At 41.9% G+C, this 15,336-nt stretch overlaps 1 protein-coding gene across 4 annotated transcripts in view; it reads right to left on the bottom strand.

Moving 5' to 3' along the window:
- PHF3 (PHD finger protein 3) overlaps positions 1-15,336 on the bottom strand; it is a 588,626-nt gene that overhangs the window by 302,311 nt on the left and 270,979 nt on the right. For 2 of the 4 annotated variants that reach the window (XM_053710410.1, XM_053710412.1), the window contains exon 8: positions 13,122-13,278. In XM_053710410.1, the coding sequence (XP_053566385.1) occupies positions 13,122-13,278 (157 nt within the window). The remainder of the gene's footprint in view (positions 1-13,121; positions 13,279-15,336) is intronic. The other 2 variants (XM_053710411.1, XM_053710413.1) reach the window with 1 other exon arrangement.

The following is a 15,336-nucleotide window of genomic DNA, read 5'->3' as shown; positions in this document are numbered from 1 at the left end:
GTTTCTTCTGAGTGTCCTCTCTACCTGTCCGAATGGTCTATCAATCTAGGTATAGTATAGTTGATTTTCTAGAATCTTTGTAACATTAGATAGTATATTTGTATGTTGCAGTATCTGTTCATAATTGATGGAAATGTAAATTTATATGTAATGTTTTTGTTTTAATTTGATGTAATTGTATCATGCTACAACTAGATGGAGCAAGTGTTCCACTCTAGGCATATTGGCACCAAAGCTAAGGTTTAAAAGTATATTTGTGATATTCATTATATCAAGCATGAGTAAGGGGCTGTGACCCTCAAAACGTCGCAGTTTTTTCACACTAATAAATTGCCATAAGATATTTTTGAGTGCTGTGGATTTCCTTTTATCCTGTTGATTATTTGGGGATTCAGCAGTGTCCTCTGTCTACACGCGCACCTCTTTACAGTTGTGCTGTACCCGTTCCTTTTTCTGGGAGTTTAAGATACAGTATACAAGGTACAAAGTTTTGGAAAGTACACCCCTTGGCACATCAAATGTGGAGCTGCATGTATTGCTAGCACAAATTTGGAGTGCGTAAGACATAAATGAACATATCACTTTGCTTAGAAAAAAATATTTTCTAAGCAAAAGAGAATTAATGCTTACCTGATAAATGTATTTCTTTTTTGACATGATGAGTCCACTGATCATCTCAATTACTAATGGGATATTCACCTCCTGGTCAACAGGAGGCGGCAAAGAGCACCACGGCAGAGCTGTTAAATAGCTCCTCCCCTCCCTCCCACTCCAGTCATTCGACCGAAGTTAGAAAGAGAAAAGAAAAGTCAAGGTGCAGAGGTGTCTGAAGTTTACAATAACCCACAACCTGTCTTACAAGAAACAGGGCGGACCGTGGACTCATCGTCTCAAAAAAGAAATACATTTTATCAGGTAAGCATAAATTGTCTTTTCTTTTTTAAGACACAATGAGTCCACGGATCATCTCAATTACTAATGGGATCCAATACCCAAGCTAGAGTACACAGACGATATGGGAGGGACAAGACAGGGCACCTAAATGGAAGGCCCCACTGCTTGAAGAACTTTTCTCCCAAAAGCGGCCTCAGCCGAGGCATAAGTTTCAAATTTCTAGAATTTTGTAAAAGTGTGTAGAGAGGACCAAGTTGCAGCCTTGCAAATCTGTTAAACAGAAGCTTTGTTTTTTGAATGCCCATGAAGAAGCAACAGCCCTCATGGAATGAGCCGTAACCTTTTCAGGGGGCTGATGTCCCGCAGTCTCATATGCAAAGCATATGATACTCTTTAACTAAAAAGAAAAAGAAGCAGCCGTAGCTTTCTGCCCCTTACGTTTTCCGGAGAAAATAACAAATAAAGAAGAAGACTGACGAAAGTCCTTTGTAGCCTGTAGGTAAAACTTCAAAACACGGACCACATCCAGATTGTGCAGAAGTCGCTCCTTCTGAGAAGAAGCATTAGGACACAGAGAAGGAACAACAATCTCCTGATTAATGTTCCGATCAGAAACAACCTTAGGAAGAAAACCTAGTTTCGTACGTAAAACCACCTTATCAGAATGAAAGATAAGGAAAGGAGATTCATACTGTTATGCCGAAAGCTCTGATACTCTTCGAGCAGAAGAAATAGCAACAAGTAATAAAGCCTTCCAAGATAACAACTTAATATCTAAGGAATGCATAGGCTCAAACGGAGCCCCCTGAAGTACCTTGAGAACTAAATTTAGACTCCAAGGAGGAGAAACAGGCTTGAACACAGGTCTGATCCTGACCAAAATCTGACAACAGGATTGTACATCTGGAACATCTGCCAGACGTTTGTGCAACAAAATAGATAAGGCAAATATTTGACCCTTTAAGGAACTTGTCGATAAACCTTTCTCCAAACCCTCTTGGAGAAAAGATAAAATTCTAGGAATCCTAACTCTACTCCATGAGTAGCCTTTGGACTCACACCAACATAGATATTTACGCCATATCTTATAGTAAATATTTCTAGTTACAGGCTTACGAGACTGGATCATGGTCTCAATGACCGAGTCAGAAAAATCCCGCTTGGATAAAATTAAGCGTTCAATCTCCAAGCAGTCAGCTTCAGAGAAACTAGATTTGGGTGAAGGAAGGGACCCTGAATTAGAAGGTCCTTCCTCAACGGAAGTCTCAAGGTGGCAGAGATGACATTTCCACCAGATCTGCATACCAAATCCTGCGAGGCCAAGCCGGTGCAATTAGGATCACCGACGCCCTCTCCTGCTTGATTCGAGCAATGACTCGAGGAAGAAGAGCAAACGGAGGAAATACTGTAGGTATGCTAGACTGAAGGTCCAAGGAACAGCCAGAGCATCTATCATTTGCGCCTGGGGGTCCCTGGACCTCGAACCCTATCTCGAGAGCTTGGCATTCTGTCGAGATGCCATGAGATCTAACTCCGGCTGACCCCACTTGAGAATCAGAATGCCAAATACTTCCAGATGGAGCTCCCACTCCCCCGGATGAAAGGTCTGACTGCTCTGAAAGTCCGCCTCCCAGTTGTCCACCCCTGGGATGTGGATCGCCGACAGGCAGCAAGAATGGGCCTCCGCCCACTGAATTATTCTGGTTACCTCTGTCATCGCTCCAGAATGTTTATAGGAAGAACAGACTCTGACTGAGTCAAACTCCCTGAGCCTTTAGGGAGCCCCAGACAGCTCCCAACCCCAGAAGGCTGGCGTCCGTTGTCACAATCACCCAGGATGGTCTGCGGAAACAGGTTTACTGGGAGAGATGATCCAGAGACAACCACCATTGAAGCGAATCTCGTCTCCTGCTCCAGTAGTATTCGAGGAGACAAATCTGCATAATCTCCGTTCCATTGCCTGAGCATGCTTAATTGCAGAGGTCTGAGATGGAACCGAGCAAACGGGATGATGTCCATTGCCGCCACCATCAGCCCAATCATCTCCATGCACTGAGCCACTGAAGGCCGAGGAGTGTACTGAAGGACTAGACAAGTATCTATAATCTTTGATCTCCTGACTTCTGTCAGAAAAATCTTCATTGATAGAGAATCTATTATGGTTCCCAAGAATGTTACCCTTGTATTTGGGACTAGGGAACTCTTTTCCAAATTTACCTTCCACCCATGAGATTGCAGGAAGGATAGCACCATCTCCGTATGGGATTTTGCTTGATGCAAGAATGGTGCCTGGACTAGGATGTCGTCCAGATAGGGCGCCACCACTATGCCTCTTAAACGAAGAACTGCCAACGGCGATCCCAGAACCTTTGTGAAAATTCTGGGAGCTGTGGCAAGACCAAAAGGAAGAGTTACGAACTGGAAGTGTTTGTCCAAAAATGCGAATCTTAGAAACCTGTGATGAGCCCTGTGATTGGGAACATGCGGGTATGCATCCTTCAAATCCACTGTTGTCATAAACTGACCCTCTTGGATTAAAGGAAGAATGGAACGGATAGTTTCCATCTTGAAAGACGGTACCCTGAGAAATTTGTTTAGACTCTTGAGGTCTAAAATTGGCCTGAAAGTTCCCTCTTTTTTGGGAACCACAAAGAGATTGGAATAAAATCCCTGACCCTGTTCCTGAATTGGAACTGGGACAATCACTGCCATGTATGAGAGGTCTTTTACACAGTGTAAGAGCGCCTCTCTTTTTGTCTGGTCTGCAGATAATCTTGAAAGTAGAAACCTGCCTCTGGGAGGAAAACTTTTGAACTCCAGCTTGCATGCCTGGGACACAATATCTACTGCCCAGGGATTATTGAAAATCTTGAATCCAAGCCTGAGAGAGAAAAAAAGAAAATTTATGGTTACCTGATAAATTTGTTTCTTTTTAGACACGATGAGTCCACGGATTTCATACTTACTTGTGGGATTACGCCTCCTGGTCAGCAGAAGGAGGCCAAAAGCACCACATCAGAGCTGTATATATAGCTCCTCCCTTCCCTCCCACTCCAGTCATTCGACCGAAGTTAGGAAGAGAAAGTGAAAAGCCAAGGTGCAGAGGTGTCTGAAGTTTATAAAATTAGCAACCTGGACTCATTGTGTCTAAAAAGAAACAAATTTATCAGGTAAGCATAAATGTTCTTTTTTTTTTTTAAAGACACAATGAGTCCACGGATTTCATCCTTACTTGTGGGATACAATACCAAAGCTAGAGTACACGGATGAAAAGGGAGGGACAAAACAAGGAACCTAAACAGAAGGCACCACTGCTCGAAGAACCTTTCTCCCAAAAACAGCCTCAGCTGAAGCAAGGGTATCAAAGTGTGAAGAGAGGATCAAGTTGCTTTTGCAAATCCATTCAACAGAAGCATTATTTTTGAATGCCCATGAAGAATCTACAGCCCTGATGGAATGAACCGTAACTCCTTCAGGAGGCTGCTGTCCAGCAGTCTCATATGCAAAACGGATGATACTCTTCAGCCAAAAAGAAAGAGAAGTAGCCGTAGCTTCCCAAGCCTCATGATTTCCAGAAAAAAAGACAAATAGGAAAGACGATTGACGAAAGTCCTTAGACGCATGCAATTAAAATTTTAAAGCAAGGGCTACGTCCAAATTTGCAGAAAACGTTTCTTCAATTGAACAGAAGACGTTCCTTCTTGATAAGAAGGATTAAGACACAAGGCAGGAACAACAAACTCTGATTAATGTTCTTGTCTGAAAAAAACCTTATGAAGAAAACCAGATAAGAACGTAAAACCACCTTATCCGAATGAAAAATAAGGAAAGGTGAATGATATTGTAACGCTGAAAGCTCAGACACTCATCGAGCAGCAGAAAAAGCAACAAGAGAAAAAACTTTCCAAGATAACAATTGAATATCTATGGAATGCATAGGTTCAAATAGAACTCCTTGAAGAACTTTAAGAACTAAATTCAAACTCCATTGAGGAGCAATTGGTTTAACCACAGTCCTGATTCTAATCAAAGCCTGACAAAAGGATTGAACATCCGGGACATCTGCCAGACGCTTGTGTAACAAAATAGATAAAGCAGAGACCTGACCCTTTAGGGAACTCGCTGATAAACCCTTCTCCAATCCTTCTTGGAGAAAAGACAAAGTCCAGGGAATACTAACTCTACTCCATGAGTAGCCCTTGGATTCACACCAATAAAGATATTTACGTCGTATCTCATGGTAAATCTTCCTAGTTACAGGCTTACGGGCCTGAATTAAGGTATCTATAACCGAATCAGAGAAACCTAGCTTGGATAGGATTAAGCGTTCAATCGCCAAGCAGTCAGCTTCAGAGAAACTAGATTCGGTTGAAGGAAGGGTCCCTGAATGAGAAGGTCCTTCCTCAACGGAAGTGTCCAAGGTGGCAGAGATGACATGTCCACCAGATAGGCATACCAAATCCTGCGAGGCCACGCAGGAGCGATGAGGATCACTGATGCCTTCTCCTGTTTGATCCGAGCAATAACCCCGGGGAAGAAGAGCAAACAGGGGGAATAGATATGCTAGGTTGAAGGACCAAGGAACTGCCAAGGCATCTATCACCTCGGCCTGGGGATCCCTGAACCTGGACCCGTATCTTGGGAGCTTGGCATTCTGACGAGATGCCATGAGATCCAATTCCGGCCGACCCCATCTGAGAATCAGATTGGAAAATATTTCCGGATGGAGTTCCCACTCTCCCGGATGAAAGATCTGCCTGCTCAGTAAATCCGCCTCCCAGTTTTCCACCCCTGGGATGTGGATTATCTTGGCTACTTTGGTCATCGTTCCTCCCTGATGATTGATGTAAGCCACTGTCGTTATGTTGTCCGACTGGAATCTGATGAATTGAGCAGAAGCCAACTGAGGCCAGGCCCGAAGAGCATTGAAGATTGTCCTCAGCTCTAGTAGGTTGATGGGAAGGAGAGACTCTACCCGAGTCCATACTCCCTGAGCCTTTAAAGAACCCCAGACTGCTGCCCATCCTAAAATGCTGGCGTCCGTTGTCGCGATCACCCATGAAGGTCTGCGAAAGCACGTCCCCTGGGACAGATGATCTAGAGACAACCACAATTGAAGAGAGTCCCTTGTCTCCTGTTCTAGGGTTATTCGAGGAGACAAATCCGTATAATCTCCATTCCACTGCTTGAGCATATTTAGCTGCAGAGGCCTGAGTTGAAACCAAGCTAACGGTATGATGATCATTGCCACCACGATCAATCCGATTACCTCCATGCACTGAGCCACTGACGGCTGAGGAGTGGACTGAAGTGCTCGACATGTATTCAGAATCTTTGATTTTCTGACCTCTGTCAGAAAAATTCTTATGGATACAGAGTCGACTAGAGTTCCCAGGAAGGGTACCCTTATCTTCAGAAATAAAGAACTCTTTCCCAAATCTACCTTCCACCCGTGAGTCCTCAGGAAGGATAGCACAATGTCGGTATGGGACCTTGTTTGCTGACAAGATGACGCCTGGATTAGAATGTCGTCCAGATAAAAAGCGCCACCGCAATGCCCTGCGGTCCGCCAGCAGAGACACCAGAACCTTCGTGGAAATTCTGGGAGCCGTGACCAGACCAAAAGGAAGAGCCACGAACTGAAAGTGTTTGTCCAGAAAGGCAAACCACAGGACCTTGTGATGATCTCTATGGATAAGAACATGAAGATATGCATCCTTTAGATCCACTGTCGTCATAAATTAACCCTCCTGGATCAATGGAAGGATGGTACGAATATTATTATTATTATTATCATTAGCTACCATCCTGAAAGATGGAACTCTGAGAAACTTGTTTAGAGTCTTGAAGTCTAAGAGAGGTCTGAAGGTTCCCTCCTTTTTGGGAACTACAAACAGAATTGAATAAAAATCCTGCCCCTGTTCCTGTATCGGCACAGGCCAAGTACCCCCATGGAAGAGAGGTCTCTTACACAATGTAAGAACATCTCTCTTTTTAACTGGTCTGCAGAGAATCTTGAAAGCAGAAACCAGTCCACTGTGAATCATTGAAACACTATTTTCCATTGTCCAGGTAATCTGAACATCTCGAATCCAAGCCTAAATGAAAACTGAAGTCTGCCCCCTACAAAATCCGATCCCAGATCGGGGACATGTTTGTCATGCTGTCCTTGATTCAACAGCAGGCTAATTGGATTTTTTTATTTTTTATTCAAAAGAGATCATCTCCATCAAGCCAGGTTTCGACAAGACCTTCTTGTAATGATCGTTAAAAAATTTTTTAGACTTAAGAGTATACATCTGAATAACAAGGCTCTAACCATAAGGTTCAGAGAGCTGGGACAGAGAAACCTGAAATCTATGCTCCCATTTTAAGAACTTCAAAGTAAGAATTTGAAATAAAAGAACTAGCCAATTGACAGCCTGTATCCTATCCTGGATTTTATTCAGGGGAGTTTCTGACTTAAAAATATCAGACAACGCAACAAACCAAAATACCGCCGCACTAAGGACGGTAATAAAGTACACAGTTGGATGCCATTGTAAGACCTAGTGTACATCCCTTTCCCAATTTTTGTCCAGATAACCCTTGAGAATCTAACTATTCTCTAAAGAAAAATAGTAGTTCTCTTAGCTAAGTTGTAAACTACTCCTTTCACCCTAGGTAATGCCTGCTCCTTAGCTAAGTCGGTTATGGGAAACATCTCTTTAAGTATAGGGAATGCGGACTTTTCCATTCCATATAACTCACAGGACGCACTAGGATAGATTACACCTGGATAGTTCTAAGGTGAAAATAATTCCTCTAGTAAGGTTAATTTCCACATGGGAAAAACATAAAATGCATGATATGCAAAGAAAGACTCCGGACGGAGTATGAGAGGAAGCGTAGGGCACTGCATGTGTGCCCAAACATTTTGTGAACACTATAGGTTTGTGATATAAAGTGATCATTGTCAACATACTCCCAAACTGCAAACGCCATAAAAGGAGAAGGTTCAGAAAAAAAGAGTGTAATGTTTTAATAAAGATTCACACAAAAAAAACGTTACTGTCACTTTAAATTCTCTTATTTCTGTGTCAGAAAATATCCAATTAGCATGTTAACCTTGCTGGAAATAGACATTGCTATGTACATTAAATCAACCATGTCTTGTGCCCACAATGCCATATGAAAATTGCAAGGAACCGCAGAGCATCGCATGTGAGCCAGAAAAAAATCTTTATTTTATGTGTGCACTTGTTCCATTTTAAGTACAAAGCTGAATTATACAGTAAACAGCTGAAATGCATCAAATAAAAGGAACCCCACAAAAAACAGTACTGTTGCTTTAAAACTCAATAAGAATGTTATTTTTTGTGCGCTTTCGTTCCATTCAAAGTCATAATGGATGAATTAACAAATAAACATCTGAAATACTTTGAACAAAATTAACAAATAAAAATGTTACTGTCTCTTTAAAATTTAAACTGTAAGTTTTTATTTTTGTGTGCAAAAAAAGAGATAGATCAGCACACAAGTATCAGAGCAACTACGGACTTCTCAGATAAACTTTGCTGAGGTGGTCCATCAGTACTCCATATTTAAATTTACACTTACAATGTTATGTTTCCTAGCAACATGAACTAATTCCCAGGCAGGACAGGAGTGTTTCTACAGAGAAAAATAGCACTGCTGATTTCCTAATAAAGGGAAAACTGCTCTAGTCATCACTGCACAACCTTTCTCTTGCGCAGTGAAAATGCACAACTCTCCGGAAGAGAAGGGGGAAAAAAAGGGTGCGCTATGAAAAAGGCTGCCTCCCTAAGGACCGCCCATCATGGGCGTTAACCATGTATGCCGGGAAAACTGACTAAATAATTAAATATAATAATAATAATAATAATAATAATAAATGTCTCCTGGTCAGCATTATAGTTACAACCGCTAGACCGGATGAGAATACCAAGTGCCCAATTACACTCAAAGAGAGCGATGTGAGTACGGGGAGCGCTGTCAGAAAGGAAATCTCCCGGTCGGCTTGATTGTTTATGTAACCGCCGGGAGATGAGGCCTCATTACAAGTAGCATGTTAACCTTACGAGGCCTTCTTGTATCATGCTGTCCTATCGGTGGCATGTTAATAATAAAGAGCCCATAAATACTCAGTGGTCTCCTGCTGAGATTTGAACCAATGAACTGTGCACAGGTTTGCCCCATATGTGAGCTCAACAGGAGCAATGTCAATCTTGCAAACTCCCGGTCGGCATGTTTGTATTATACAACCGCCAAGAGTGTCTGTGACAATTGAAGTACATGTGCTGTCTAGTATAGTCTCCCAAACTTAAAGGAGAATTCATACCTGAATAAAGAGCCCATATCTTACACTAAGGGCTGCCCATTTACAACGTGAGAGGCCAATTCCTTCTTTCTTTTTCTTCCAAGCCCAGAAATAAAAAATGGCACTTACCTCACAATCTGCCGACAGCAAAGGCAGCTCCCAGGTGTGTGAAGTCCTACTCCTCACATGGACCTGAGGATTACAAGAAAAACACTGAGTAATATTCCTCAGATTTTTTCCAGGATAGGGCAGCAACAGTATATGGGAGGCGCAGTGAGAATTATGTCCCACAAGTTCCCATTGCTTTAAATCCACCAAATGCTCTACTGTAGAGACTGATATGGACTACGGCTACACCCTAGAACAAAGTAGCACACTCTGGCACTACTTTCAAAATAATAAACTCTTGATTGAAGAATCTAATCTAACACCTCACTTTACCTCTTCCTATCACTAACATAGGCAAAGAGAATGACTGGAGTGGGAGGGAAGGGAGGAGCTATATATACAGCTCTGCTGTGGTGCTCTTTGCCTCCTCCTGCTGACCAGGAGGCGTAATCCCAGAAGTAAGGATTAAATCCGTGGACTCATCGTGTCTTAAAAAAGAAAAAGTCTGCCCCCTACAAGATCCGGTCCTGGATCGGGGGCATGACCTTCATGCTGTCTTTGACTCAATGGCAGGCTTCTTGGATTGTTTACCCTTATTCCAAGATTGACTTGGTCTCCATGCAGGTTTGGGCTGTTCCTGCATGGCGGTGGTAGAGGAAAAATTTCCCTTGAAATTTTGAAAGGAACGAAAATTACTCTGACTTCCTTTCTGTTTTTTTCTCTTATCTTGAGGGAGAAGATGGCCCTTTCCTCCCGAGATATCAGAGATAATTTACGCTAGGCCGGGTCCAAACAAGGTCTTCCCCTTGAAAAGTATAGCTAGCAGCTTAGACTTTGAGGATACGTCCGCAGACCAAGCTTTCAACCATAAAGCTCTGCGAGCTAAAATAGAGAAACCTGATATCTTAGCAACCAGTTTAATAATTTGAAGGGAAGCATCTGTAATAAAGGCATTAGCAAATTTCAGAGCCTTTATCCTATCCTGAATCTCTTCTAGTGACGTCTCAGTCCTGAGAGATTCAGACAAAGCATCAAACCAATAAGCTGCCGCGCTAGTGACGGTAGCAATGCATGTAGCTGGCTGCCATTGCAGACCCTGGTGAACATAAATCTTCTTAAGTAGACCCTCTAGCTTTTTATCCATAGGATCTTTGAAAGCACAACTATCCTCTATGGGAATAGTAGTTCTCTTGCCTAAGGTTGAAACAGCACCTTCTACCTTAGGAACTGTTTGCCAAGTCTCCTTAAAAGAGTCCGCTATGGGAAACATCTTTTTGAAAATAGGAGGAGAAAAAGGAATGTCTGGTCCCTCCCATTCCTTAGAAATAATTTCTGAAGCTCTCTTTGGAACTGGAAAAACATTTGAGTAAGAAGGAACCTCAAAATATCTGTCCAGCTTACTATACTTCTCTGGGATAACCATGACTGTGGAATCACAATCATCTAAAGTAACCAAAACCTCTCTAAGCAATAGACGGAGGTGTTCTAGTTTAAATTTAAAGGTTACCACCTCTGAATCCGTCAGAGGCAAAGTACCTTCTGGATCTGAGATTTCTCCCTCAGATAATACAGCAGTATCCTCTTCTTGTTCTTGGGAGGGTACCTCTGAAATAGACACAATGGGGTTAGAACTGACTGAATGCCTGGCTTTCCTCTTACGTCTGCCCTGCAACATAGGAAAGGCAGCCAATGCATCAGAAATTGTAGAAGACATGAGAGAAGCTATGTCTTTTAAAGTAACTCCAGTAGGCGCTAGAGCAGACGTGCAGGGCACTGCTTGTGCGGGCGGTACACTTTGGAAAGCTTGGGGAGAAAACTGCGGCATAACTTGACCCCTGTCATTAGACCCTGGGGCAGCATCTGCCTTAGAAAAATTTTGCTCTGAAAAAATCTGTTCCCTAAAATGTAAAGTCCTCTGAATACATGTGGGACAGAAAGGGATTGGTGGTTCCACATTAGCCTCAAAACACAAGGAGCAGGAAACATCTTTCAAGGCCCCTTGGTCCATACTTTCACAATTGGTCTTTTTTTTTTCCAATAAAAATGTAATTTAAAAAAAAACATTACTGTCTCTTTAAATTCAAAGAGACAACTTTTTTACTTTAATAATTGTAACAATAAAATCTAGCTACCAAACTATAAGTTAAAAACACCTCTGCACCTTAGGACCAGTGCTGAGGTGCTCCCTCAATGCTGTATTAATATCTCTCCCAATTAGGAGAGTCCTTGGTTTCTTATTGCACTTAATATATATGTAGTGGTGTGCTAAATCCTTCCTGGGTCCCCCAGAAATGAACAAAGTAGCACTTACCTTTACTTCTGCCTGACAGCTAGGCAGCTCACAGGCTTAAGAGGTCCTCTCCCTCCCATTGACCTTTGGAAAAAGGCATGCTGAGTAATCCCTTTCCTCAGACTAATACAGGGCAGCAAATACATGGGAGACGCAGTGAGAATTATGTCCCACAAGTTCCCATTGCTCTAAAGCCACCAAAGCCCTACTGAAGAGACTGATATGGACTACGGCTACACCCTAGAACAAAGCAGCACAATCTTGTACTACTTTAAAAATAATTAACTCTTGATTGAAGAATCTAAAACTAACACCTCACTTTGACACTTCCTATCACTAACGCAGGCAAAGAGAATGACTGGAGTGGGAGGGAGGGGAGGAGCTATTTAACAGCTCTGCTGTGGTGCTCTTTGCCGCCTCCTGTTGACCAGGAGGTAAATATCCCATTAGTAATTGAGATGATCCGTGGACTCATCGTGCCTTAAAAAAGAAAGCACCATATTCCATGAATATTTACGCACTCCAATTTTGTGCTAGAAGTACATGTAGTCCCTCATTTAATGCGTCAGGGGGTGTACTTTCTACAAATGGGTACTTTATGTACCCTAATTTAACTTCCCAGGTGGCTAGAGCTGTTTAACTGCAGATATGGCAACCTTGAAAATCTTATTTAAAAATTGTCTTAAAACATTTAAGGGTGATGTCTACAATTAGATAGCTGTAGCTACCTGGAAATTTAAGATACAGTATACAAGGTATACAGTTTTGGGAAGTACACCCCTTGGCGCATCAAATGAGGGGCTGCATGTATTGCTAGCACAAATTTGGAGTGCGTAAGACATAAATGAACATGTCACTTTGCTTAGAAAAAAATATTTTCATGTGATATTTGCTTATTTGTTGCACACTTCAAATATGTGTTACAAAAACAAATAAGACCTCATTTGATGCAGCTGGGGGTGTAGTTTCTAAAAATATTTGTTAAGGTCTATCAAATTGACATGTCAGCAATAAAACAGTAGAAAACACAGTGAAATGTTCTCAATTTCTGCTTATTTTAGACAGGTTACCTACTGCAAATATTTAGCAATACAGATTTTGATGATAGAATTTAGAAAAATAAAATTACAAACTCATTTTTATTGAGTGTGGAGTAAAAAAATACACCTTTATCATATTTTATGCTTTATTTTTAAAACCTGTTGAGGCATACACATATAATAATAATAGTATATTTGAGATCTGCTAGGTCTGCTGAAAAAAAAACAATATATAGCTTGTATAGTTTATCCACACAAACTTTACTTCAAACTAGCTCAGCACCCAGGTGGGAAATGGCTTAGCAGCCAAAGGGTTTAAAAAAACAAATAACATAAATAGCAATACAAAAAAGTCATGATCTCAGGCAACCAGGTGACTTAGAAAACCTTTTAAACTTAACAATGCACAGATAAAGTCTGAAAAACAAAGTATAAAAACAGTAATTAATCATTATGAGGACTAACCTACCTTTTCAGCAGTATATCTTTTAAAGACTGACGGACACTTTGTCTGATCTGATCAACAGAAGGCTTTGGAGTAGGAGGAGTTGAAGGGTGTACACTATGTGATGGCCCTTTTTTCTCTTGTTTCTTTTTCTTATTCTCTTGTTTATCAATTAAGCCTGCTGAAAAGATGTAAGTGAAGAGAATTTAAAAACAGAAATAAAGATATGGTATTTGTGTTTTTATAATAACATAATTTATTCTTACCTGATAAATTTATTTCTCTTGTGGTGTATCCAGTCCACGGATCATCCATTACTTGTGGGATATTCTCCTTCCCAACAGGAAGCTGCAAGAGGATCACCCATAGCAGAGCTGTCTATATAGCTCCTCCCCTAACTGCCACTACCAGTCATTCGACCGAAGACCAGCAAGAGAAAGGAGAAACTATAGGGTGCAGTGGTGACTGTAGTTTAAAAATAAAAAACACCTGCCTTAAAATAACAGGGCGGGCCGTGGACTGGATACACCACAAGAGAAATAAATTTATCAGGTAAGCATAAATTATGTTTTCTCTTGTAAGGTGTATCCAGTCCACGGATCATCCATTACTTGTGGGATACCAATACCAAAGCTTTAGGACACGGATGAAGGGAGGGACAAGGCAGGCGCTTAAACGGAAGGCACCACTGCCTGCAAGACCTTTCTCCCAAAAATAGCCTGCGAAGAAGCAAAAGTATCAAATTTATAGAACTTTGAAAAAGTATGAAGTGAAGACCAAGTCGCCGCCTTACAAATCTGTTCAACAGAAGCCTCATTTTTAAAAGCCCATGTGGAAGCTACCGCTCTAGTAGAATGAGCTGTAATCCTTTCAGGAGGCTGCTGGCCAGCAGTCTCATAAGCTAAGCGTATTAAACTCCTTAGCCAAAAAGAAAGAGAGGTTGCCGAAGCCTTTTGGCCTCTCCTCTGTCCAGAGTAGACAACAAACAATGCAGATGTTTGACGAAAATCTTTAGTAGCTTGTAAATAAAACTTTAAAGCACGAACCACGTCAAGATTGTGTAAAAGACGTTCCTTCTTTGAAGAAGGATTAGGACACAGTGACGGTACAACAATCACCTGATTGATATTTTTATTAGATACCACCGTAGGTAAAAAAACAGGTTTGGTACCCTTGAAGAACCTTAAGAACTAAATTTAAACTCCAAGGCGGAGCAACAGGTTTAAACACAGGCTTGATTCTGACTAAAGCCTGACAAAACGCCTGCACGTCTGGAACCTCAGCCAGACGTTTGTGCAAAAGAATAGACAGAGCAGAAATCTGTCCTTTTAAGGAACTAGCTGACAAACCCTTCTCCAATCCTTCTTGGAGAAAAGATAATATCCTAGGAATCCTGACCTTACTCCATGAGTAACCCTTGGATTCACACCAATGCAGATATTTACACCATATCTTATGATAGATTTTCCTGGTGACAGGCTTTCGCGCCTGTATTAAGGTATCAATGACCAACTCGGAGAAACCACGCTTTGATGAAATCAAGCGTTCAATCTCCAAGCAGTCAGCCGCAGAGAAATTAGATTTAGATGGTTGAAAGGACCCTGAAGTAGAAGGTCCTGCCTCAGAGGCAGAGTCCATGGTGGAAAGGATGACATGTCCACCAGATCTGCATACCAAGTCCTGCGTGGCCACGCAGGTGCTATCAAAATTACTGATGCTCTCTCTTGTTTGATCTTGGCAATCAGATGAGGGAGCAGAGGAAACGGTGGAAACACATAAGCCAGGTTGAAGGACCAAGGTGCTGCTAGAGCATCTATCAGCGCTGCCTTGGGATCTCTGGACCTGGATCCGTAACAAGGAAGCTTTGCGTTTTGGCGAGACGCCATGAGATCCAGTTCTGGTTTGCCCCAACGTTGAATCAACTGTGCAAACACCTCCGGATGGAGCTCCCACTCCTCCGGATGAAAAGTCTGACGACTTAGAAAATCTGCCTCCCAGTTCTCTACTCCTGGGATATGGATAGCTGATAGATGGCAAGAGTGAATCTCTGCACATTGAATTATCTTTGAAACCTCCAACATCGCTAGGGAACTCCTTGTTCCCCCTTGATGGTTGATGTAAGCTACAGTCGTGATGTTGTCCGACTGAAATCTGATGAACCTCACTGCCGCTAGCTGAGGACAAGCATGAAGAGCATTGAATATCGCTCTTAGTTCCAGAATGTTTATTGGAAGGAGTG

The sequence above is a fragment of the Bombina bombina genome, chromosome 4 (genome assembly GCF_027579735.1).
Source record: "Bombina bombina isolate aBomBom1 chromosome 4, aBomBom1.pri, whole genome shotgun sequence".
Lineage (NCBI taxonomy): Eukaryota > Metazoa > Chordata > Amphibia > Anura > Bombinatoridae > Bombina > Bombina bombina.
The sequence above is the reverse complement of the archived record's forward strand: the minus strand, read 5'-3'. Positions and strand labels throughout refer to the sequence as shown.